At 56.8% G+C, this 24,889-nt stretch overlaps 3 protein-coding genes across 10 annotated transcripts in view; 1 reads left to right on the forward strand and 2 right to left on the reverse strand.

The window, feature by feature from the left end:
* Positions 1–24: 24 nt before the first annotated feature.
* LOC147127028 (ATP-binding cassette sub-family F member 2) lies at positions 25–7,113 on the reverse strand. The gene is made up of 16 exons (XM_086021513.1): positions 6,967–7,113; positions 5,616–5,784; positions 5,332–5,544; positions 4,663–4,845; positions 4,410–4,581; positions 3,923–4,018; positions 3,755–3,857; positions 3,215–3,310; positions 3,029–3,148; positions 2,864–2,953; positions 2,659–2,769; positions 2,119–2,181; positions 1,911–2,039; positions 1,642–1,845; positions 1,377–1,497; positions 25–1,297 (listed from the first exon to the last, which is right to left on the reverse strand). Exons 2-15 carry the CDS (start codon positions 5,755–5,757, stop codon positions 1,378–1,380), a joined length of 1,842 nt encoding a protein of 613 aa, XP_085877639.1. The 5' UTR covers positions 5,758–5,784; positions 6,967–7,113; the 3' UTR covers positions 25–1,297; position 1,377.
* On the forward strand, positions 7,098–13,136 carry chpf2 (chondroitin polymerizing factor 2). Of its 2 annotated transcripts, XM_086021512.1 has the most exons (5): positions 7,098–7,699; positions 7,950–8,265; positions 8,782–9,346; positions 9,549–9,731; positions 10,186–13,136. In XM_086021512.1, exons 2-5 carry the CDS (start codon positions 7,973–7,975, stop codon positions 11,455–11,457), a joined length of 2,313 nt encoding a protein of 770 aa, XP_085877638.1. In that variant the 5' UTR covers positions 7,098–7,699; positions 7,950–7,972; the 3' UTR covers positions 11,458–13,136. The 2 variants fall into 2 exon arrangements, with proteins under 2 accessions (XP_085877638.1, XP_085877636.1); XM_086021510.1 differs by having other exon boundaries at positions 7,099–8,265.
* The window catches only part of smarcd3b (SWI/SNF related BAF chromatin remodeling complex subunit D3b), a 26,105-nt gene continuing 8,445 nt past the window's right edge, over positions 7,230–24,889 (reverse strand). For 2 of the 7 annotated variants that reach the window (XM_086021517.1, XM_086021514.1), the window contains exons 2-14: positions 22,714–22,955; positions 21,395–21,496; positions 20,162–20,204; positions 19,399–19,521; positions 19,195–19,320; positions 18,456–18,551; positions 18,260–18,361; positions 17,358–17,519; positions 17,018–17,115; positions 16,780–16,915; positions 16,584–16,706; positions 16,187–16,288; positions 12,576–16,032 (exon numbers count right to left, since the gene is read on the reverse strand). In XM_086021517.1, coding sequence (XP_085877643.1) covers positions 15,979–16,032; positions 16,187–16,288; positions 16,584–16,706; positions 16,780–16,915; positions 17,018–17,115; positions 17,358–17,519; positions 18,260–18,361; positions 18,456–18,551; positions 19,195–19,320; positions 19,399–19,521; positions 20,162–20,204; positions 21,395–21,496; positions 22,714–22,955 — 1,509 coding nt within the window. In that variant the 3' untranslated portion in view covers positions 12,576–15,978. Of the gene's footprint in view, positions 7,365–12,575; positions 16,033–16,186; positions 16,289–16,583; positions 16,707–16,779; positions 16,916–17,017; positions 17,116–17,357; positions 17,520–18,259; positions 18,362–18,455; positions 18,552–19,194; positions 19,321–19,398; positions 19,522–20,161; positions 20,205–21,394; positions 21,497–22,713; positions 22,956–24,889 lie in introns of those variants that run through there. The other 5 variants (XR_015084526.1, XM_086021516.1, XM_086021515.1 and 2 more) reach the window with 5 other exon arrangements.

Raw genomic sequence — 24,889 nt, forward strand, 5'->3', positions numbered from 1 at the left:
AAAAACGCATTTTACAGTCTTAAATTCAGTTTCAAGTTTATTGGGATGGTTATTTACAAAAGAAAATTCAGATCGAAAAATTCAGATTCAAATTCAACAATATACAATTTATGTAATTAATTATTTCGTTTTCAATTCAATAATTCAGTTTTCAATTCAAATATTCAAGCAATTCAGATTCTGTTTCTAGTGGCACAAATATCAGCCCAAACCTGATGTTTTGCAATGCATTTCCCGCGATGACCGCACAAATCCCTTCACAGGCGTCTGAATTACATGGGGCGGGGGGGGGGTTACACCTCTAAGTCACCAGGTAGCGCCAGAGACTAATGCATGATTTTCCTGGTTCAGTCCGGGGGCCCAATTTCTATGCACTGTGGAATGAATGTACAATATTATGCCATAAAAAGGTCTTAGAATACCATCGGTGGTGGGGTTGTGGGTGCACGTGCACACGCGATACATGTCAACGCACGGTTCCAGATATATTTTGCATGCTTTCGATTGACGTTTTATGCATGATGTAATACGTGCGCACGTTTCACATCCAATACTCGCCTCCTGTTCGACCTGAAAGTCATTCTGTGGCATTACACGCCCACATTTTCAGCACCGCATCATTTGTTGCTTTTTCGCAACACTCCTCAGTAATTTGATTAGCACTTTTTAAAAGTTTTCGTACGCAGCCCCCACCTCCAATAATAGTGGTAAACACATGCCACTTCATCCTTCAGTGCATTCGTATAGTATGTGGTTCTGATTTGTATCTGCATGCTGCTCCAACACCTGAAGGACAATGGCACCTTGAAATAAGTCAAATTCCGGAGAGGGAATACTTGAAGGCAGTCATTTACAAGCACGTCCTGGGAGACCTTGGATCACTTTGCAGCGATTGCTCCCTAAAGTCGTGATTTGTTCTCATCAAGCGCGTGCTCGTAACGCACAGCAGCGAAGGCATCCGGCCGCCGGGAACACCGTGACGCGGCTTCCATTCAAGCTCATGTTCAAGTTGTACAGCTTGATTCAGTCGAGGTGATTGGCATCCAATCGCTGGATTGAACGGTGAAGATGAAGCCACAGAGTGGGGTTTTTCCCCACCCGCCCCAAGTTGTTTATTCAGATGGACCTTTATTGCATTACATTGTTAAATAAGGTACAATTTCTGCTTTGACACTCAACGATAGAGTCAACTTTTAAATAGGACGTAAAAGCCGCCGAATGTGGCGGCGGCGGGAAAACGTGAGGACGACGGCACAAGGCAATGCGCCGCGTGTGGCTCGGCCAATGGGAGTGCAGCCTGCGGAGGAAGGGGGGGGGGTCAGGGGGGAGGGGTCAAGAGCTCGCAAAGGCACGCGGCGGCGCGACGAGCGGCTCACCTTAAATGTCATGCGCTTGCTGTTTTTCGATCTTGGATTTCAAGTGCTCCTTGTAGGCCAGGATGTCGCGCTTCCACTTGGTGATGGTCTGCTTCTCGCACACCCAGATCTCCTGCGCCACCTGCAACAGACACAGCAAGAGCGGCGCTTGGCAAAAGGCAAGACGACGGACCGACGGCAAAGCAGCAGCAGCGGCGGCGGCGGCGGCGGCGGCGGCGTCGTCGTCGTCGTCATCTGCCCCACTTGAGGACGGGAGGGCCCGCACCTGCTGGATGAGCCTGAAGTCGTGGCTGACCAGCATGACGCCGCCGTCAAAGTCGTTGACGGCATCGGCCAGCGCGTCGATGGTCTCGATGTCCAGGTGGTTGGTGGGCTCGTCCAGGAACAGCATGTGCGGGTTCTGCCAGGCCAGCCAGGCGAAGCACACGCGGCACTTCTGCCCGTCCGACAGGTTGCGGATGGGGCTCACCTGAGGGGAGACGCTCTGGGTCAGCCGCCGCGCCGCGTTACGGCCGCCGCCCACCCCGCTCGCACCTGCTGCTTCCCCGTCAGCCCGTAGCGGCCGATGATCTTCCTCATCTCCTCCTTCTCCTTGATCTCGGGGAAACACTTCATCATGTACTCCAGGGGCGACAGGTCCAGTTCCAGCTGCTCCGTCAGGTGCTAGCGCGAGAACAAAAGCCGGTGGAGCCACAAAGACAAAAGGGCAGGCACGAGTCCCGCCCCGCCGCCTTTTTCCTACCTGGTGATACCTGCCAATCTTGACGTGAGAATGTTTGCGGATCATGCCGTCTGTGGGTAGCAACTGCAACGGGAAACAAACGGCACACTTTCACCCGGGGGAGACTGGGCCAGAGCGAAAATGCTCTTCTTGCCAGATTGCGATGCTTTTCTCCAAAGTGAGGTCAGAAAAGCAAACTGAACCCGCGTCAGTACAACAAGGACATCCGGCTGCTGCGACATTACTTCAGTGTTCTTCGCTCATTAATCAATACCAAAACAATTGTTCGGAGACAGTCCTTGGGGGGGCGACAATGTGCTAAGACACCATCATGCAAATGAATATTTTATCTGATTATTCAAGGCAATATTTGATAGGGATAGACCTAAAACAAGTGATAACATAAAATACAAGATTTTTTTGACATGGACACATTCGTCCCATGTTTTTTTTTTTGCAAAGGCAGATGTTCATGGGAAAATGTGAGCATGTGAATAATATATTTTTTTTTTCTCTACACAAGGAAGATTGCATTTGTGTTTCAGCTTTTGTCGACCTCACCTCTCCCATGAGCAGCTTGAGCAGGGTGGACTTGCCGGCGCCGTTGGGCCCCACCAGCGCCACGCGGGTGTCCAAGTCGATACCGAACTCCAGGTTCTTGTATATGTGCGGCTGCGCAAAGCAAGCAGCGGGCAGCGTTAGAGAGAGAGAGGGGGCGGCGGCGGCGGCGGCGGCGGCGGCGAGATGAACGCGCGTCCCTCCCCACCGTGTTGTCGCTGTACTTGAAGCTCACGTTCTGAACCATGATAACAGGAGGAGGGATCTTCCCACAGGGAGGAAAATAAAATGACAGCGTCTGCGCAAACAAAAGAAGCCTCCTCCATGAGTGGAGCCAAACGTGGCCAAAGGGAGGCGACGGCGCCAAGGTTACCTTGTCATTGACCACTTTTTCAGTCAGGCCCGAGGCCACCATCTTCTGCAGCGTCTTCTCTTTGCTCTGCGCCTGCCGCGCCAGCTTGGCGGAGCCGTGACCGAAGCGGGCGATGTAGTTCTGAGGAAGGGCCGCGCTTGTCATTTCAAACTCTCCCCCGAAACAGAGCAAGCCTCGCTTTACTACCTTCATGTGTGAAATCTGGTCCTGCTCCCAGTTGAAGCGCTTCATCTGGTTCTCCTCCAGCTCCTCTCTGGTCTTCACGTACTGGTCGTAGTTACCCTGAAAGGAAAACACAACGCGTCAGCCCGCGGCGGGCGTCGACGCAACGTTTGGAAGCAACGGTGGCTCCGCGTCTCCGTCAACCTTGCCTATTTGCAAAAAAGCCCAACGTCCACATTTCAGTCGGAGCGCCGCAAGCAAACCATGGAGGCGCACCCACCGAGCGTCAAAGCAAAAACAAAGTCGTCAGGACACGGCCTGACGCAGGTCGCCATCTTTTCATTGCGACACTAACCAAAGGACGAGCACCTTGGACATGAAACGCGAGTCGTGAGCAGACATGGCATTTCTGTCTCAATGAAATGTTTGCACGTCAGCGCATTCCTTTGCGTGCTGAAGATTCATTTGACGACGCTTTCCGGGAAACGTGTGTTTTCAAGGGCCCGCAAAAGGCACGCCGGTTCCGGCCGATGGCCGGCAGCGCGCCAAGCGCTCGGGTCTCACCGTGTAGTACTTGAGTTTCCTCTGATGCAGGTGGATGATGTTGGTGCACACGCCGTTGAGGAAGTCTTGCGAGTGCGAGATGAGCACCAGGATGCGCTTGAAGCTGAGCGAGGCCAAGAGGCTGTCGGTGACTTGCGCGGCGGGCGGGCGGCTCGGCGGGCAACTTACGATTTGAGCTCCTCCTCCAGCCACACGCAGGCGTCCAGGTCCAAGTGGTTGGTGGGCTCGTCCAGCAGCAACATGAAGGGTTTGATGAAGAGCGCTCTGCAACGCACACCAAAGGCGGCCTTGAGGAGCCGCGCTCGACTCGACTTGCGCGCTTCGGAGGCACAGGGCTCGCCTGGCGCGCGACGTGTCCAAAGAGGACCTCTCCTGTCCTTTCACAGTTGACGCGCTTCCATGACCGTTGACGAATTTGGATTTTCATTTCTAGACGGATACCGACCTCTTGTTTTTTGCCCCATTATTAGTAGTCGGGGAGAGCGATAACCGGTGTTTGGAGCCGATATTCATTTTCGGCAAAAGGGAAATATCGGCGTCAAAGTCTAAAAAAGGAAATCTTCACTTTGTCGAAACGTCTTGGAGCATATCTGATCTGCATAATGTTGATTTTTGTATCCTGCCCAGCAAACTTTTGGCGGCGTGTGGCGCTGACCTGGCGAGGGCGACGCGCATCCTCCAGCCTCCGCTGAAGTCCTTCAGCTTCTTCTGCTGCATGGCGGCGCTGAAGCCCAAACCGTGGAGGATCCGCGAGGCGCGCACCTCCGCCTTGTCGGCGTCCAGCTCCTCCAGACGCTCGTACAGCTCCATCAGCTTCTCGCACTCGGCTGAGCCAAGACACGGGACGACAAAGTCAAGAGAGCTCGGCGCCGGCTGCGTTGGGTTTTTTTCGAGGACGGCGGCCGTACAGTCTTCGTGCGCCAGCCGCTCGGCCTCCTTCTCCAGCATGATCCTCTGCTCGTCCACTTCCATCACGCAGTGCAGCGCCGTCTTGTCGCTGGGCGCCATCTCCCTGGTCAAGTGGTAGATGTCGATGTGCTCCGGAATGGGGACTTCGCGGTGCCCGATGGCCGACAGCAACATGGACTTCCCTGCAAGGCCAAAGCCACATTTTTATGAGCGCAGGTCGGGAGCGCCAAGGCCGCCCGGCCGGCCCCGCCGTCAAGGGGCAAGCAGAGGTCCAAATTCAGAAAGCTCTTTATGTGCGGCCCTGTTGTGATGCCTTGCGGTACTTTGGATTATTTTGGCGCCGCAACTCACGAAATGTCAAAAATCGAAATCAGTGTCACCGCACGCGCACGGGCGCAATCAGAGATGCCAAGGAAAGCGAAAACAACGGAATAGGCGGATGGCGGACCGGGACTCGGCGGCGTTTCATCGTGGCCCTTGCTGTGGGAGAAAGCGCAGGCCCGGCGCAGGCCCGGCGCAGGCCCGGCGCAGGCCCGGCGCAGGCCCGGCGCAGGCCCGGCGCAGGCCCGGCGCAGGCCCGGCGCAGGCCCGGCGCAGGCCCGGCGCAGGCCCGGCCCAGCCCCCCCCCCGCCCAGCCCAGCCCAGCCCCGCCCCGCCCCGGCGCTCACCCGTGCCGTTGAGGCCGATGAGGCCGTAGCGCCGGCCCGAGTTGAGCTCCAGGCTGGTGTCCACCAGCAGCTCCTGGCCGTGGAAGGTGAGCGACAGGCTGCTGATGTGCACGTCGGTGCTGTTGGGGTGCGAGGCCAGCACGCCCGTCACCGCGCGGGCCTCCGTCTTGGCCAGCTCAAACTCATCCAGCTCTTTGGTCACGCCGTCCACGCCTGCGCCACAAAGTCTCGGGACGGTTCAGCGGCGCTTCGCCGACGCCCGGCCCGGCAGGCGGCTTTCTTACCGTCGCTGACGGCGCCGTTGAGCTGGCCCTCCTCCGCCTGGTCGCCCTCGCCATTCAGCTCGTCGGGCTTCTTGGTGCGCTGGCGGGCCTTGGCGGCCTCCTTCTTCTTGGCCGCCTTCTTTTTGGCTAAATCGGAAGGCATGGCTGTGCTGCTTGGCTGCGGGCCGCCCTGCCGCCCAAAACAACAACACAAAGGTCAAGCATCGGACTCTTCGTATCGGCAAGCCGCCACGTTGGCCTCTATTTTCCATGGCCCCCGACGCTGATTTCAATGTTATCGGCTACATTTAGCCCTTACACTGAATTTGAACATCACTTATGAAGTGCTTGTCCATTCTCCCCTTTTGTTTTCTATGATTTGAGTGTCCAATTAAACCACATCGCAACACCTGAGCGCCGTTGCAAACCGTTCATCAGTTTGTCATTTTGGTTATTATTTATTTCTGTTAAACCCGGGCTCCTGGCTTTCTAGAATTAATTCAAGTTGAACATTATGTTTTCCGTTCCTGTGTTTAGCAAGACTTCCAGTAATACCAACCTTTTGAAAATAGGACAAAGATGGTGTGGCACTTGGATTCAACACGAAAAATAAAAGTCCACACTTCAAATACTGATCTTTGCACAGGGCGTCACAACCAATCACAGGAAAATGACACTCAAGTCACCGAAATGATTGCCTTGAAATGATAAGTCCGATCATGCGAGTCTCATGTACAATCAGTTCATCTTCGGAATTTCACCTCCATCCTCGTCGTCAGGGAAACGTCACCATGTCGTCATTTGGAGGCTTTTAGGCTCTAAACGATGCAAACATGTCACCATGTTGATGACGGAAAAGAGAGGGCTGATTTGAAAAGGGCTTTAGTCAAAACAACCCCCCCTCCCCCCAAAAAAACCCCAACAACGTGAGCTTCGTGTCCCACCTGCTTGCACGTTGTTCTCCCCCGATGCTAACACATGTAGCTAGCCGGTTAGCTTAGTATCACGCGGCTAACGGTTACCGGCGCCTCAACAAAAGCGACAATGTCGAGCGGGTTAGCTGGCGGCAAGTGAGCCGATGCCGTTCCGTTGTCACTCGGACGGGGGAGGACATCATCCTGAACGCCACTTAGTGTGGGCCCCGAAGCTAAACTACGCTGCGCTGCGCTAGGCTAAGGCTAGCCGCCATCGAAAGGCCTGAAGCAGCGTGATGACGCAAGGCCCGCGCGAACCGGCTCCGAACGGGCCGAATTGAGCGCTTCGCGTTCATGTTGCGACCTCCTGGCTAGCGTCACAGGGCGCCGTTTCCCGTTGGTTATGTGTCCGGCGGTTGTTTGGCGGCTGGCAGCGGCGTCCGGCGGCGTTTTCTTACCTTCTTTCCGGTTTGGTGAGCTGAGGAGCGCACCGACTACGCGTGTCTACTTTGCCGGCTGGAAGAAGCCGCTATCCGGACCGTCAGACACACCAAATATGGTCAAAAGGGCGGGGCCCGCTAAATGTTTCCGCCCCTTTCTCGCGGAACTGCAGTCAAATGGTCGAAGAAAAAATACAATTCAAATGACATTTTGTGAAACCCTGAGAAATAACACAGCATTGCCGTGTTGTAGTATCGTGATATTTATAACTTATATTCACACTGTCAGGTTTGGGCATTTGATTTTTCTTTCCAACGACGTTCCGTGTCTAGCCGAGCCGACCAGTGAGCGACGATGCGCGGTCAGAGATGAGGAGGAGCACCGACGAAGTGGCTGGGAGCCTCGAGCGTGGCAGCTGAAAAAAAGAAGAAAAAAAAAAAAAAAGAGGACGTGAAAGCGCGACCGAAGGAGACATGGATGAGCCATTTAACGCCGTTTAGCGACACCCTCTCATGGGATTTTTATCGAGTTGGAGGAGGAAGGGAAATAAAAGAGCGAGACATTGAGTTAGCGGTGCTGCTAGCGTGCTAGCCTGCCTAGTTGACGCGCGTCCCCTTTTCCGCCGTAACGCTCACAGGCTGGTTATTTGATGTCGATTGGTATATGAAGAACGAGTTGACGACGCAATGGACTGACGTGTTGATGTGATGTGGTGGCGGGCGACGACAACTGAAGCTGAGCTGAGCTGAGGTGGGGCGAGCCGGGCTGCTTATCCCTTGCAACCGCTCGCTTGTTTGTATGCGTGTCATAAACGGCGGCCGCGGCACGAATGTGCGTCGACGTTGATCCTCTCGAATGCTAATTGAGCCAAATTCCGTCGCAAAGGATACGCGGAAGCTCGGCAAAATGGAGCGAGTGTTCGAGCTCAGTGGCTCCATTGTATGTCGCTTCATGTAGATTACGTGGTGCGCCTGCATTTTTCTTCCCTCTGCTGAACCAGAAGAAGAAGAAGAAGGAGCCAAAATGCGGGTTTGGTCCTTGCTGGCCGTGTTCCGGCCCGCCCTACCGCTGATCCTGGGGCTGTCTCTGGGCTGCAGCCTGAGCCTGCTGATGGTGTCGTGGACGCAAGGCGACGCGCACGACGAATGCGGGGACGAGCCGGCCAACGGTGGGAAGCTCCACCTGGCCAGGGGCGACGCTCAGAGGGGCGTCGGCGACGAGGCGGGAGGCGGAGAGGGCGGCGGCGGCGACGACTTCCAGCCGCGCATCGTGCCCTATCACAAGGACCCCAACCAGCAGCACAAGAAAGTCCTGAGGTAGGCGCACGTCCCTTTTTTGACGCCAGCAGGTGGACGTACGCTGGCATGGTGACGTCAACGCAGCGACGACGTCATCGTACACGGCCGTGTGGTGAGCACGTCTGCCTCACAGTTGGGAGGGTTGCGGTTCAAATCCCGGCTGCAGCCTTCTTGTCTGCGCTTGACTTGCTCCTTTGCTCACACATTTTTTCAACAATTAATTTGTTGTGGGGGGGGGGTTCCGATTGATCCATGAACATTTTCTAGTGCATCCCTTTTGTGGAAAACAGGACAAAATTCCAAATTGTCAGTGCAGAAAATGCCCGCCCAAACATGAGCCGATTATGATTCCGTTTTTTTTGGGGGATTAATTTGATCATGGATTAATTGTTACAGCACAGCGTAAAAACGGCTATAGGTTCTGCGCTGAACCGGAGTGGCGGTGGCGTTGGCGAGGGGTTTACAATCAATCAATCAAGTGGCAGCGGCGGCGGCGGCCTTTTTCTGAGCTTGTCCCCGGCCTCCCTCTCGCAGAACTCGCTACATCCACACGGAGCTGGGCATCCGCGAGCGTCTGCTGGTGGGCGTGCTGACGTCGCGCGCCACCCTCAACACGCTGGCGGTGGCGGTGAACCGCACGGTGGCGCACCACTTCCCGCGCACCTTCTTCTTCACGGGCCTGCGCAGCGCCAAGGCGCCGCACGGCATGGCGGTGGTGGCGCACGGCGACGAGCGGCCGGTCTGGCTCATGTACGAGACGGTGCGCCACCTGCACCGGCAGCACGGCGCCGACTACGACTGGTTCCTGCTGGCCCAGGACGACACCTACATGCAGGCGCAGCGGCTGAGCGGGCTGGCGGGCCACCTGAGCGCCGGCCAGGACCTCTACATGGGCCGCGCCGAGGAGTTCATCGGCGGCGAGGAGAAGGCGCGCTACTGCCACGGCGGCTACGGCTACCTGCTGTCGCGCAGCCTGCTGGCGCGCCTGCAGCCGCACCTGGACGCCTGCCGCAACGACATCCTCAGCGTCAGGCCCGACGAGTGGCTGGGCCGCTGCATCATCGACTACCTGGGACTCAGCTGCGTCGAGGTCCACCAGGTGACTCGCACCCGACAGACGTCAAAGTTCCTTTCGGCGGGAAACCCCAGCCAGCGAGCCAGCCAGCCAGCCAGCCAGCCAGCCAGCCAGCCAGCCAGCCAGCCAGCCAGCCAGCCAGCCAGCCAGCCAGCCAGCCAGCGCGCGCGCGCCAAAGATGCATTGCGACCGCAGGAAGGTGAACTTGTGGCTGCTGCGCCCGCAGGAGATGACCTACCGCTCCTTCGAGCTGGGCAAGAACGCCGACGTGGAGCGCGAGGAGGGCGCCGCCTTCAAGCAGGCCTTCACCGTGCACCCCGTGTCCGAGCCCAACCTCATGTACCGACTGCACAAGCGCTTCAGCCGGATCGAGCTGGACTGGACCTACGCGCAGATCCGCCAGCTGCAGGTCCGAGCCGCAAGGTTTCTCGCGCCGCGCCGCGCCCCGCGTCCTCCCCTACGTCCGGCGGTCCCGCCGCTCGATTGTCGACGACGGGCCCGCCGTCGGCGTTCTCGCGACCTTCCCGCGTCCCGGTTGTCGAAGGACGGGAAAGCCGGCCCGGGGCAATGACGCTCGTCGCTTCCGTGGCTGTCGCAGAAAGGAGATGGAAGAAAACGCTTCAAAAGAACGAGGCGGATGTGTAAATTCCAATCCGCCCAAAGTATTTCAAGGCGACTCTCGCCAAGGAAGCGCTTCGTGATGTCGTTTGCTTTTGGGAGATCGCCGGTCAAAGTCGGAGCATTCCCGCCACGTCTCGGGTCAAAGACGTTTGTCGGAAAGGCGGCGGCGGCGGTTTCCCAACGGCAGTTACTTTGGACCTCGCGTGTTTTCCCGTTTTGTGAGCGAGCGACTCTTTGCGCAGGCGCAGATCGGCAACCTGAGCGAGCTGACGCCGGAGGGGGCGGCGGGCGCCACCTGGCCGGTGGGCATCAGGGCGCCGTTCGTGCCGCGCACGCGCTTCGAGGTGCTCAACTGGGACTACTTCACCGAGGAGCACATCCACGCCTGCGCCGACGGCGCGCCCAAGTGCGAGCTGCGCGGCGCCGACCGCGCCGACGTGGCCGGCGTGCTGGAGGCGGCGCTGGAGCGGCTCAACGCCCGCTACCAGCCGCGGCTGCGCTTCCTCAAGCGCCGGCTGCTCAACGGCTACCGGCGCTTCGACCCCACGCGCGGCATGGAGTACGTGCTGGACCTGGCGCTGGAGGCCTACACGCAGAAGGGCCGCAGCCGGGTGCTGGCCAAGCGGGTGCGGCTGCTGCGCCCGCTCAGCGCCGTGGAGATCATCCCCATGCCCTACGTGACCGAGGCCACGCGGGTGCAGCTCATCCTGCCCGTCACGGCGCAGGAGCGCCGGCGGGTGGCCGCCTTCCTCGACACCTACGCCGCCAACGCGCTGGACGCGCGCGACAACGCCCTCCTCACCGTGCTCTTCGTCTACGACCCCTTCGAGGCGCAGCGGGTCAGCCGCCAGGACGTCTTCGCCGGCGCCAAGGCGGCCATCGGCGAGGCCGAGAAGCGCTACCGCGACCTGAAGATCCCCTGGATCAGCGTCAAGACCGAGGTGCCCTCGCAGGTCAAGCTGATGGACGTCATCTCCAAGAAGCACCCGGTGGACACGCTCTTCTTCCTGGCCGGCGTGTGGACCGAGGTCAACGGCGACTTCCTCAACCGCTGCCGCATGAACGCCATCAGCAGCTGGCAGGTCTTCTTCCCCGTGCACTTCCAGGAGTTCAGCCCGGCCGTGGCGGCGCCGCCGCCGCCGCCCTCCTCCTCCTCCTCCTCCCCCTCCGACCCGCTGCGGGACGGCCGCTTCGACCGCCGCGTCTTCGACGAGGCCTGCTTCTACAACGCCGACTACATGAGCACCCGCGCCAAGATGGCGGCCGAGGCGCTGGACAACGAGGAGCTGCTGGAGAGCATGGACATCTACGACGTCTTTGTGCGCTACTCGGGCCTGCACGTCTTCCGGGCGGTGGAGCCGGCGCTGGTGCAGAAGTACGCGGCGCGCCGCTGCAACCCGCGCTTCAGCGAGGACATCTACCACCGCTGCGTGCTCAGCAACCTGGAGGGACTTGGCTCCCGGGCGCACCTCGCCGCCGCCCTCTTTCGGCACGAGCAGGCCAACAGCACCTAGGCCGCCGCCGCCGCCGCCACCGCCACCTGCTTGTTTGCAAAGTGCCACTCTCGCAGAGTCGTCTTTTTCCAGGAAAAAAAAACCCAGAACATTTTTCAACTGTTTTTTTGGGGGGGGGGACAGGTTTGGGGGCCAAATTTCCCCTGAAAAAGTTTTTTCAATCAAATATGGGTCACGTTGGCAAACCATCTTTTACTTGTGATGTCGTTACCTGCATGGGTTTAATTGCAGTTTTCTTCCCCTAAAAAAAACAGCAATTTTGTGCGAACAAAACGAATCATTTCCATTTCCAGTTTTGCATTGCCTGCTTGTTTTTTCTATTTCGGAACTACTGCAGAAAAGCCAGGCGTCGAGTTGCTGCCGTCTTCAAAATAATTGAAGTGACGTGTTTCGTTTTTTTAAATTCTTGTCTTGGAGCATAGAAAGTGTCACTCCAATGAAGTGTGCCGCCTGAAAGAATGTGTGTTTTTGTTTGAGCGCTCTGCACTCGTGCGGGGCAGGTCCTCCCTCCCCACGAAGACGTCTGGTCGCATTGGTAAAACAAAGCTGAATGGCTCGCTTGACTGCAAGCTGCGTGAAAGGGACTTTCTTTTTGAAGGGGGGGGGGGGGGACTCGACACTCGCGCCACAATGCCAAGCTTGTGCTGCGACGAGCGCTCTAGCCCCACCTGGCGTGCGCCTTGCTTTTCCACCAAGTGAGAGGAGACACAAGCGGGGCCGGGGGAGCCGCAAATGTTTCCGCGGGGTGGCCAGGGCGATCGGACACCTGGGTGCCGGCCGTCAGGCTTTCGAGAAAGCACACGTCCAGAACTCTGCGCAACGCATTCAAAAGACAAGCGGGATCCAGCCCAAGCAAAAAGAGACGTTTCGCTGAGCATCTTTTGCTCTCCACTGCCCTTTTCTTTGCCGTCGCGCTCTACTTGAAAAAGGCTCTCAACATTTGTCAAAAGTGAAGACTAATTGCAATTTGAATGGGTTAGCAAGAAACATGAAGTCGATCCACATCGTTTGCTTTGGCGGGCCACGTGTTTGACACCGGTGCAATACGGCATCATGATGATTTGTGACTCTATTCGAATAAGACAGACACGCACAAAATGGACACTGAAGACTCACTGTGGCATTTACAAACTTTGGCAAGCGCTTATTTTATTTACATCCAGTCCGTCACACAAGGTCACAGCTGTTGTCCCTTTTGCTCCTCTTTTTTTGTCTTTGTAACAAGTCATCCCTTTTTTTTTTCTCGTGTTCAACACAAGTGAAGAGCAGCCTCGCTGGCTTGGAAAAAGAAAAAACATGCAGGGAGCGAGCGTTCGTTCGTTTTGGGAGACGTTTTTTGTCTGGAGCCGCTGCGATTCTCCTCCACCCCACACGAGGGCGCTAAACAATCGGCGACTGTAGGACTCTACTGGGAAAGAAAACCAGCTACAAGACAACAATGCCTATTCGGTATTTTTGTTATTATGCTCCAAGTAAGAAAAACACAGCTCGACCGCTTTGTTGGTAACTCATTAGATTATTTTTGGCAAAACAAAAAATTGCAAAAGGCTTTTTTTTTTAAATTAATTATTATTAATCTTTAGTTTTTTTTGGGTTTTTTTTACAAAGAAGTATAAGCGCCACGCCGAATAAAAGAAATGATCGCACTACCAGAATAAAGTTGTGTTTAGTTTATGTTACTTTGACCGGCATAACAAATAGTTATGTTTTTATTCTTGTGAGAGATTTTTTTCCCCCCAAGATATAAGGTTGTGCATTTTCAAGAAAGAAAGTCATCCGACGGGCATAAAGTTGTCTTCCTCTAGATAAAAAGTTGCAATCTCACGAGAGTAAATTCTTTTTTTAGTAATTTTTCCAAGACCAAAAAGTTGTAGGAAACAAAAACATGAGCCCTAATTGAGCGTGGCCCTCGGGACATGTTGCGCGTACATAGCGGATGCACGACCTATGTTGTTTATTTACAGACAAGTGTTTGATTGAGGGAAGCATGCAGAGGCCCATGTGAAGACGCGTGTCCGCGGAGTGTGAATTGTGTGTCGCCTGCGAGGCTGACGATGAAGACGAGGAGGACGAGGAAGAGAAGGCCCACAATTTGCAGCGCAGTGCAAACAGAAAACAAAAAAACAAAACAACTGTCGCGGTCCAACACCAAACCTTCGTGAGACGCCAAAACAAAAACATACAAATCAAGCGTCGTCCTTCTAAACAAACAAGAACAAAACAAACACACACGCACGCGGTGAGTCGACGTCAAACGAGGACGCGTGCCGCCACCCGCTTGACGTCTTGCAGAAGCTTCCGACAACAAAGCACCAAACATATTTACATATTCACATCTGCTCATCAGTAGAAAGACTCGGGTTGCTCTCTCGCTACATCTTAGCACGATCTCCTAGGAAACGCCCGGACATACCAGGAGTCCACTCTTCCACATACAACTTGCTGTCATTCGGAAGGTTTTTTTTTTTTATTTTATTTTTCCTTTGACTGGAGCGCAGTATGGCGAATGAACTCAATTGGGCTACATGACAAAAAGCAGATGCACTATTATTATTATTAGTTGGCCAGATGGCGAAGGACCGTTCCCAAAAGGCTCCCAGCTGTTTTTTTTTGCCACTCCCAGCTGAAGTTGAGTCCAAAAACAAAGCCAAAAGGAGACAAATACACTTTGTGTAGTCCTTGGGAAAAGTCCGCTTAGCTTCATGCTAACCGACATACTAATGCTTCGCATGGACAGTTGCGCTTTTAGAAACAACAAATTGTGGACTAACACATGTACGCAGACAATACTTGCAGGCGTATATTCTATTTAAAAAAAAAACACACACACACCCCCGAATATTACAGCAGCTTACAGAGTCACAGTGGTACCATTCTTCATGTCTGCATGACTGTCTTATACTGCCCCCCTGTGGCCAAGGCAGGCACCGCAGCACGAAATCAGGAATTCAGCACAAATTGTTCATTCTTGACATTGGAGTTCATGACGTGTTACTGTACGTACGCACGCTCTTTTTCTCCCTAGTCACTTTTCCTAATCAAAACGGCAGGACATTTTGTTTTGAGGCTGGAGCACATGAACGCCATCTGCATCGGTTTGCGCGGGGAAGGCCAGTTGAGACATACGACAGCGGTCTTTTGGAGTTCGGAGGGGTCAACACACTTGCGCGTTGGGCCCAAAAAGGTTCCTTTCCAAATGCTTGCGCGCTTGCCCAGTTGGGCTCTCAAGGCGCCGCTGGAGCACGTGACGTCGCACGACGACACGGCCCTGACGCTTTCGCGTCGCCCTCTTGCCACGTGCTGCCATAACAACGGTGAGCGCGTTTCATCCAATCTCATCGGAAACAACAAAAGCAAATTTGGCTCCTTTGATTGGTTGAGGGGTTGGATCGATACTTCAACCGACTTGCATAGCGCTGGCGCGGCTGCGACGTCACGTTGCCCGCCAAAACGCGCAAACGTGACACTTTGGAAGATTTGGGAGGGAAGAAATCAAATCAAGTTGGAGCGCGCTCGCTGCATCAATCACTTTGCTGGTGGGATGAAGAGCAAAAGGAGCAACTGACACGCACGCACGCCAAAGAGTATTGCTGCCACACCAGGAAAAAAAAAAGACACATAGTTCCACATCTCAAAACGCGATGAATTTCACGTTTTATGTGATACGGTGAGCACGTTCAAAGTTTGAACGTGATTGACTTTACGTGCGGAAAAAAAGAATCCGTTTCACACCAAGAAACGATAAGTTGCTAATGTTTGGCATTGACGTTTCCACGTGCTCAATTTCACTTTTGAATGTGTCAAGTTTCACATTTTCACAAGGTCAAGTTTGCCTTGACGTAAGTTTGACCCGCGCATTCAGTCAAACCGAAGGGCTTCGAATGACTGGCCGAGTCCTTCTCGCGTCTTCCGAATCAAAGTTACGAGCGACAAACTAACAAAGAAAAAGGAAGAGTGCCGATTAGAAAGGGAGCCGCTCCTCCTCCTCCTCCTCCTCCTCCGCCAGTCACCTGAGCCGAAAGGAACGACTTTGAATGACGGCGCGCATCCACAAATGAAACTTAGCACATTAAAAAGGGACATTTGTCCTTCATTCGTTTATTGATCATCAAGTTGGCAACTCGGCTCGCGGCCAATTCGGATCCCTTTTGCTTTGCATGAGCAGAATCGGACTCATCGGACTCGAGCGAAAGAAGGTGGAGGAAAAAGCTCGCTGTCCGCTTGACCTCCGCCAAGGACGCTTTGCTCTCGGCGAAAAAACACTCGGCGGAGTTGCCTTTTTGGTGTGGCAAAAGACGCACGGCGGCCAACGTGCCAAAGGCAACGCGGCGATGAGAGCTGTTCCTAATATTTTGGTTCTTCGGCTACATGACATCGGGGCAAAGTAGGAGCCGCGGCATATGACGGGGTGCCTAATGCTCTGACCTTGGCGGAGGTCTTGGCTCCGTGGGAACAATGACGGCGACGCACACGCAAAGGCAAAGAGGCGTGGGCGTGGCCGCGCGGGCGGGGCCTCTTTGTTTAGGTGTTGCGGACCGCCAAGGCCTGCTCCAGCTCTTGCCTCCTCTGCTGGATCTGCAAGTGCAGTCAACACGCACGCCATTAGCGCCAGTACGAGTATGGCAAAAGGCGTTGCAATGAGGCTTTTTGGAGGGGGGGCATCAACGGGGAGGGGGGGGGGGAGGGGAGGGGAGGGGAGGGGAGGGGAGGCGTCCGCGCGGCTGCTGACCTTGCAGTAGAAGTAGCGGCTGACGGCCTCCTGGGACCACGGCTGCTGGTAGAAGGACGCCCGGCGCTCCTCCTCGGGGTTGCCCACCACGTCCGTCATCAGCTGAGAGAACAACAAGAGAGCAGATGGGCGGGGCGCCACGCAACCTCGCCGACGCTCGCCACGGGCACCCGCGCAAATCCCTCCCGGCGGCAAAAGTGGACTTCCGCTCGGGACGGCGCTTGCCACCTTTTCCCGCCCCCCCCCCCCAAAACGCCAGTCGCCCGTCTTTCTTTGCCCAGGAGCGCCCGCCCGCCCGCCCGCCCGCCGGCCGCAGCTAAGGCGGTGACGCGCCGGCTGCTCCCGAGGGGGCTTTGAACGCGGCGGCGGCGGCGGTGCAAAGAGCGCAAAGGGCAACCTTGAGGTCTCTGCTCTGCGACTTGAGCCAGTCCTGGATGTAGCCTTTGGGATCGCGCGAGAAGCTCAGCATAAAGTCCCTCTGGATCTTCAGTTGGTTGATGGACTCGATGGTCTCGTGGATCTTCAGACAGGAAAGAAGAGTTGCGTTAGTGTGTCGGGGGGGGGGGGCGGTCCGGCACGCTTGGGACGGCCACCTTGTTGTCCAGCGTGGCGATTTCCTGCTGGTTGGCGGTGGAGAGCAGGAAGCTGCTCATCTGGCTCTTGAGCGGGTCCTCCACCTCCACGTCGATGTCGTAGCACGCCGTCTTCTTCTGGTCGTTGGGGTCCACGCTGCAAAGAGCAAGAGGCGCGCGCACGCACGCTTCATCCAAATCGGGCCGGCGAAATGTCGCCCCGCCGATTGCCGACATTTCACCGGCCAGGTTTGCGCACCTGATGACGTGGTTGATGACGATGGGGTCGGGGGGCAGCAGGAGGTTGGTGAGCCGCTGGGGGATCTCGGAGAACTTCAGCCGCGGGCAGTCGAAGATCTGAAAGATCGCACCGGGACCGATTGAATGGCGGCACTGAACGACCCGGCGAATTCTGGACGGTCGTTTCAGTGACGCCATCTTTCTGTCAACTGCAACATCAGACTGTTCTATTTGCACTTATGAGAAAACAAGGGAAGACAAAGGTGCGCTTTATGGGGCGGGCCTGCAAAACGCCATTTGGCAAAGCCGAGGCGGCGCGAGGCGGCAAAAGCCTCGCGGCGGGCGCGCCGGCGAGCTACCTGCTGGAAGTACTTGTCGCAGTTGATGTACTCCTTGTCGTGCGAGTCCTGCAGCTTGTTGGTCTTGACGTACTGCCACAGCGCCTGGATGATGCACGAGCGCGTCTGCGTGTGGATGCCCAGCAGGCGCGCCAAGCGGGGGTCCAGCTTGAACTGGGGGGGCTGAGCGACACAAAAAGCGGGAGAGCCCCCCCCCCCCCCTTCGTTAACGCTCGGCTCCCGCGTCGTCGAAGTACTTCGATGGAAGGAAAGGTGCGGTGGGAAGGAGGTCGAGCCCGCCGATGCCGCAAGATGGCGGCGAGGCGCTACTTTTGGGTCGAAATGACTTTTGGCCTTCTTCCTAGTCCGCCAGCACGTCACCGCGCCGGCGCCGCGCGCGCGCTTTGCCTTTATGCACACACGCGCGCCTTGTTTGGAAAATGCGGCGCACGCAGCAATCCGCGTCGGTCACGTGAGGCGCTGCGGCAGGTGGAGCAGAAAGAAGCCTTAAAAACTCATCAATCCGCTCACTTCCGTGCCACAAGTTGCCCGTTTTTGGAGCTGAGCGCAAAAACAGTGGGCAGGCGAGGCTTCTCGCAAATAACGGCAGCCCACAAATGATTTTCCGATTAAGCATGCGATGAATTGGCACAGGAAAAATGTCGCTTTTCTCGCTTTCAAGTAAAAGCTCGCTTTTTGCGATGAAAACGTGTCCACCGAGCTAGTGAGCAAAAAAAAAAAAAAAAAAAATACGTGGCGACCGGACGGGTCAAGCCCAAAGTCGCAACCGCGGCGACGGCGGCAAGCGGCTCTCGGTGTTTTGAAGAGCGCAAGTGCGCGGCACAAGAGGCAACGCATTTTCGTTGTTGAACTTGAGGCGGGAAAGGAGGCGCAACAAGAAGGCCTGAAGCTCCGGCGGTCACCTGGTAGTCCAGCATGAGCAGCAGCGTGCAGCGCACGCTCACGTCTCCGGGACGCTTGACCTGGAAGCCGTCCGTCTCCTGCGTGGTGGCCGTGCGGTGCCACTGAAAAACATTTTGCCCCGCGCACATTGCCAATGGAAGAGAAGACATTCCGGCCCGTAGCCGTTCCGGTTTCCGGACGGGCCCGGTAACGAACCTCCACCAGGTGGTTGTCGGGTCCGTAGAGCTCTTTGTCCAGCTCGATCACCAGACTCTTGAAAAACGAGGAGAATTTCTTCTTCTGCTTGCCCGGCTGGACAGCAAAACCACAAGCGGGAAGATTGAGTCTTTCTCAAAGTCCGCACGACATCACGCTCGACGGGACGCCGCTGACCCGCCGAGCCTTTTTTTGTCCTCTGAAAAAAGTGCCAGTCAAGCCAAGCCAAGCAGATTTTTTGCAAGGATATCTTCTATGCGGGCCGGGCCCGCTACTTGCGACAAGGCGCCGTGCTTAGTGTTGCCTTTGCGGAATATGAGGCAAGCCGCAAAATGGCGCCGGCCCTTTTTAGCCGTCTCGGGGGGGGCGGCCGTTTTGAAGATGAAGACGAAGATGAAGATGACCTCGCAGTCGCTCGGCGTTCGGGCGACGACCGATCGCGGCTCGGCTGTTTTGCCCAGCCCAGCCGCCAATGTCATTTTCGCTGGACGGGAGGGACAAAATGGCCGCCCCCTGACATGGCTAAAAAGCGCCGGCGCCATTTTGCGGCTTGCCTCCTATTCCGCAAAGGCCGCGTATGGACAAGTGGGCCTGCACGGAAGGTAAAAGTTTGGCAAGTTTGGCCGGACTTGACGGCAGGCAAAATGGCGAGAGGAAAAAAAAAAAAAAAAAAAAAGGGGGAGGGGGGGGCGCGAGCGCAGGCGTTGGCTTTGGATCAGCGTTCTGCGGGCTCACTCACGTCGTCCAGCAGCTTTCCCTCCACCCGCAGCTCCCAGGAGGCGATGCTGCCGTCCGAGTCGTCGGCGTCGGGCCGCGCCGGGTTGAAGGTGTTGGAGATGTACAGCCTCAGCTTACGCTTCTGCTGCTGACGGCCGCGCGCGCCGCACAGGGGGCGCCGTTAGTGGCGCCCGGGCCACGGCAACACGTCGACGGCCGCTCTTACCTTCATGGGCCGCTTGAGCGCCTCCTGGATGTCCACGCGCTTGCGCATGATGGTCTGGTCCAGCTTGCGCTCGAAGGCCAGCAGGTCCATGTAGGCCTGGGACTCGGGGACCAGCTCGCGGATCTCGTGGGGGCGATGGCAAAAAAACGCTTTGGACATTTTTGCCGTAGCAAAACAAGAGCTGCGTTTGGATCGGCGTCAAGATTGCCGTCCGCGGCGCGCGGGTCAACTCCAAAAAGCAATCGATCCAAATTGAACGGGAAGTCGGCCGGTTTGATTTCAAGCGGCCGTTCGCGGCCCATTCGGGGATTCGAAAAAACCCCACAAAAACAGCCGCCTCGCACACCGGTCGCGACGACGTTGACGCGTGACAGTCGGTGGACGCGTCTAACGCAAAGTCGGCCGTTTTGCTTTGGAGAAGCCATTTGCGGTGAATTTCATGAAAAAGAAGGAAAAAAACATCGTTTCGTCCACTGACGCGAAACTCGGTGGACAGGACGGAAGTTGCGATGGAGAGCGCATATGAATGGGCATCGGAAGCTTCCGCCCCCCTCCCTCTTTGTCCGTTCCCACCCAAATCCGCCAGCCTCCCTGCCGTACGAGCTCGTAAGAAAAGCGTCGCTGGCCTGGCCGCGCGCGGCGAGCCGGCAGGATCTTTGGATTTGGACCGACCGACCGACCGACCGACCGACCGACCGACCGACCGACCGACCGACCGACCGCCCGCCCGCCCGCCCAAAAGACAAAAAGAAGGCAGCCTTACCCTTTGCGGGAGAATCTTGTCCGCCATTTTCCTCCTCTTTGCACTGGAGAGAGGGAGAGAAAGAGGAGGAAAAAGGGGAGCACGTTACTATGGTGACTGATAGCCGGCCGAGGGCCGAGGGCCGAGGGCCGAGCGGCCGGGCCATCTGCTCAAATGCTGGGCCGCGTCCAGCGCCACAGCTGTGCGCGTTCTCCCAAATCGATGCAGCGGTCCACCCGGACTGGACTGGCAAACTTGGACATTTGCAAAAGAGCGGCGCACGACTGGCGTGTCCGCGTGCGCGGGAAAAGAGCAACGGGAAAAGCGCCACTCCTTTCATCCTGCATTTTGTTCGCCAACAGTGAAATATTGAACACTGATGTTCTTATTATATAGTGATTTTCTAATGTAATGTAAATAGTGTATTCGGACAAGTACTATTGCAAATTTTGAGAAAAAAAAGACAAAACAAATAGACATACATTTGGTGTCACCAATATAATGGGTCAATGAATGCAGTGACACTTTTTTTTTTTTTTTTTTTCTAAATCGCATTCGTTGTCATGAATTTAATGGTCGTAAATGAAGCGACGATTTGTTAGATTATATATTTAGCGAGTTGAGCTAATTTTACGGGGGAAAAACATTGGAACAAATGTCACTGTACGTATCGGAAGGGCTTTTGGTCCGCATTTTCTTCCGCGTGCGCGTGCCTTGCTTTGAGTCTCATTCGCACGCGAGGATTGTGTCGAATTCATGCAAGTGCTCGGAAAGTCAGCGAACGGGGTCAGTTAGGTTCATCTCGTTCATCGTGTTTTTGGGAGCGGTTAGCCGTCCGGGTTCAATCTTACCCGGACGAGATTTGGTGAGCGCGGATGCAAATCGCGAGCATCGGGGAAAGCCGTTTGAGCGTTTATCAAACGGCTTTCCGTCGAGCATGCCAAACGGTGGAACGAGATGGCCGCCGGAGGGGGAAAGGGGAAAACATCCAGAGGACGCGTTTTGGCCTTTTGGAAAAAGAAGAGAGAAAAAAACAACAACAGCAAAAAAACCCCCACAAAGAGGCAGAGCTGGCTTTGACTTGAAATCCTTTCCCATCATGCCATGCTCCAAGTCCAAAGCATGCACCGCCGGCGGGGGCAGGGGGTGCCGGTGATTGGGGGGGGGGTGAGAGGGGAGGGTCTCCCTCCCGGGGGGAGAGAAGGGGGCATGCAGCGGGCGGGCGGGCGGGCAAAGGTCTGTCCGGGCTCCTACTTGGATGCGAGCGCGGGATCGGCTTGGGGCTCTCGCGCGTCCGCCGGCCTGGCCGCCGCGTCGCTGCCGCCGCCGCCGCCTGCCGGGAATGCCGGCGGCTTCCTGGGGAGCGGGTCAGCCGTTAGACGATCGGGGAACGGGCCTAAGGGCACCGCCCTGGCCGTAATGCGGCTTCAAGTCAACAACAAGGAATCGCTTGGCCTACTTTCCAGGAACAAACAAACAAACAAAAAGACAGTTGGGAGAAAAGCTTGCTACTCGCTTCTTCTGGAGACGCACGGAGCCCCACCCCCCATAGAAAGCCTCTTAAATTCAGAGCACGCTTGCCGCAGGACGGCGGCAAAGCACCGCTTTTGCGGAAAAGAAACTTGTTTTGCGCCGCGACGCCACAAGATTTTGGACTCAACAAAAGTCCTCAACTCACTTCAACTTTGTTTCTTGACACCGAGAGGCCCGAACCCGAAGCGCCGCTTTAGTCGCAAGGAAAACTCCTCGGGTGACTCCGATCGGGTTCCCTGACAACAAGAGGCCGCACGATGGCGGCGAAGCACCATTTTTGTCCAAATGAAGCCCCACGCCAGCAAACCGTCGTTAGTGGCAAAAGCGCGCCCCTGCAACCGACCAGCAGCCCCTCCCCGGAGAAGCTGGACGGTCCGGTCCGGTCCGGTCCCGTCCGGCATCTGGCCGAGCTGTGAGAGGATCGAAGGCCGTATGGATTCTCCTTTCTGGAGGAAACGCCACGCACTCCCGACAACCGTAAGGCGCTCGGAACTGCGCTTGAGTCAATGCGGCGTCAGTGAATCAAATCATTTGAGTTTTGGCTCATTTGACTCAGGCAAACCGAATCCTCCAAATCGGCGGCGTTTCCGGCCAGCGCAGCCACTCAAGTCAGGCGCCGCATTCAATCCCGGCAAAACGTCATCATGCGAACCTGCGGCGTTGTCGCTGAGCCTCCGCTCAGTCAATCAGAGCATCGGCGCGTTTCCAGTCGGTCGCGTCTGCCGACTCGACTCGGTCACGCGCGTCATCGGAGTCGTTCGCGTGACCGATGAGTCATCTAACTCGACTCGGTCAAATCAGACCGGTCCGCGACGTTTGCCGAATGAATAAAAACACGCGGGCCCCGGAAAGGTTGGCGCCGGTCGGCCGCCTCGCCGATATGTCCACCGACCGGGGACTCCGATGCGAGCGTGCGGCCTTTGGCTCGCTCTCCCGAGCGAACGCAATCGCTCGATCGCGCTTCGTGGCGCGACTCGGCCATTTCGAAGCAACCTTGACGTTGGCCTTTTTACGTGTGGACTGCGTTGCGTCGGACTCACTTCCTGGCCCGGTTCTGGACGGCCTGTTGCTGCTGCTGGACCTGCTGCTGCTGCTGCTGCTGCTGCTGCTGCTGCTGCTGCTGCTGGACCTGCTGGGAGGGGGCGGGTCTCTTGCGGCCCGCCTCCATCACCGGGGAGGGCAGGCCGGGACGCGCCGCCGGGTTGCCTCCGTACGGCGGGCCGGGGGGGCCCATCGGCGCTCCCTGGTGGGGCATCCTGGCCCCGGACGGCATGCCGGGACGCTGCGGAGCACACGCCGCCGCGCACATGGTTAGGCGGTGTGAGAGCATTTGCGCGCGCGCGAGTGCAGATGAGAGCGTGTGCATGTGGACTCATGTTCAGGAGTGTGTGAGAGTGAACGGGGCTGGCTCCAATGAAAAGAAAAACAAAAAAAACCCAGCTTCGCATGAGAGGCCGTTCGGGGCATAATTCAGGATGAGCTCTCACACTTACCACGCAAAGGCTGCGGTGCACAGGAAACGTAGAAATACTCGTGTCTTTGCATTTGGAGCCCACACAATTTGTTTCAGTTTGTCACGCCCCCAGCCCCCAAAAAGGGGCTGTTGACGCCCGGGAACAACCGGCCCGGCCCGCCCGCCCGCGTGCCTTCACCTGCGCCTGTCACTCGCGCTTGCGCCAACAGCTGCGTCCCGCCCCAGCGAGCGCCTTCCTCCACTCTGCTGAGCCGCCCCGCCAAAACAAAACAAACAAACAAACAAACCAAAAAATGGACCACAGCAAGGACATTTGGCTCGGCTCACTTTCGTTGAGTTTGTCGGGGATTTTTGGCAAATAAACGATAAGGAGAACGCAAAATGGGCCCCTCGCGCGGGTTTGCTCAAGCGCCGACCCGACCGACCGCGTGGACGCGAGAAGGCGTGAGGCCGAGCGAAGGGGAAGCGGTCCGGTTCAGGTGACTTTCGGGGCTCCTACTTTGCCACCCAGCTTTCCCGCCGCGCCGAAGCTTCCAAAAGGGAGGAGGCCCCTGACGACACTTTGGTGGATTGAGACAGAAACTCAACCCACGGCCGCAAACGGACGGCGAGTCGGCCCCTTCCGGACAAGTTCCGGGCCTCGGATGAGTCGGACGGACGCCGACTGGGAAGCGCCTCGAATGAGCCGCGCTAACTCGCATTTGCCGGCGCGGGCCGTCAAAATCCCACCCTCCGTTGGAGGGGTCCAATCGCGTTGACGACGCCACGGCAAAAAGGACAAAAGGCCGCAAAGCCGTTCGCCCGGCTTGCGTTCTCTGGCTTTTTGTTGGACTTTTCTCGGGAGTCGACGGACGGAATGTGACATTTTGTAACCCCCGCCGGCGTCGCCGGATGTTTTCTTTGCTGTCCTGTTTGTCAATTTCAAAGGCTGATGTGATCTTTAGACTGTCCGCAAAGTCACGTGGAGAAAAACAAAGAGTGTCGACAGACAACTAAAACGGGAAAGTGCCCGAAATACGAGCAAACCGGACTAAAAACGGCGAACGTGACGAGTCAAACAAAAGACGTGCGTGCGTGCGCGCGTGCGAGCGGCGCGCGTTGCGTTTTGAAGCCGTGGTGATCAGAAGAAGGATGAACAGGCGCTGCTGTCACTCTTGTTTGGCGGCTGGGGGGATGTGCGGGGGTCAGCCTGGAAGTGGAAGAGGATAAAACAACATGGGCGGGGGGGCTGCGTCCTCCTCCTCCCCCTCCTCGGCGCACAAACACTCACACATCCCGACGGCATTTGAGGAGGTGTTTTTGCTCACAGGAGTCGGGTGGCGCATGAAGGCCTTTCAAGCAGCCAGCAATCACTTGTCACACCACTCTTGGCATGCGTGTGTGCGTGCGTGCGTGCGTGCGTGTGGCGGCTCGTCCAAACTTTGAGGCTCCCACATGACTTTTTTCCATCCTAAAAGCGTTTGGGCGAAGGGGGGGCCGGCCGGCCGGCCTGCCGGCCTCCTCATCAAGGTTAATGGGCGCGCGGGGAGGACGCCGGCGCGCGGATCGTCGATCGGGCCGGCCGTAACGACCGCCGGCGTCAAAGGCGCGATACGTCGAGCGGGCGCCGTCGCGCGTCCGCCCCGCCGCCGCCGGCCGCAACGACGGCCGTCCTGGCCGCCTGCACTCAAGGCCCAAACCAGCGCGCGCCACGCTTCCTGTCAATTTCCACCCCAGCAAAATCGACATCAAAACATCCCCAA

The sequence above is a fragment of the Filicampus tigris genome, chromosome 21 (genome assembly GCF_054856515.1).
Source record: "Filicampus tigris isolate MCC_2025a chromosome 21, RoL_Ftig_1.0, whole genome shotgun sequence".
NCBI classification, from domain to species: Eukaryota; Metazoa; Chordata; class Actinopteri; order Syngnathiformes; family Syngnathidae; genus Filicampus; species Filicampus tigris.

Excerpts from the sequence above, each read along its gene's own strand:
- LOC147127028 (XM_086021513.1), bottom strand. The coding sequence starts at position 5,757 with ATGCCTTCCGATTTAGCCAAAAAGAAGGCGGCCAAGAAGAAGGAGGCC. Across the intron at positions 3,149-3,214 it reads ACCAGATTTCACACATGAAG|AACTACATCGCCCGCTTCGG; the intron begins GTAGTAAAGCGA and ends GCCCTTCCTCAG. Across the intron at positions 2,040-2,118 it reads AGATTGGCAGGTATCACCAG|CACCTGACGGAGCAGCTGGA; the intron begins GTAGGAAAAAGG and ends TTCTCGCGCTAG.
- chpf2 (XM_086021512.1), top strand. The coding sequence starts at position 7,973 with ATGCGGGTTTGGTCCTTGCTGGCCGTGTTCCGGCCCGCCCTACCGCTG. Across the intron at positions 8,266-8,781 it reads CAGCACAAGAAAGTCCTGAG|AACTCGCTACATCCACACGG; the intron begins GTAGGCGCACGT and ends TCCCTCTCGCAG. Across the intron at positions 9,347-9,548 it reads GCTGCGTCGAGGTCCACCAG|GAGATGACCTACCGCTCCTT; the intron begins GTGACTCGCACC and ends CTGCGCCCGCAG.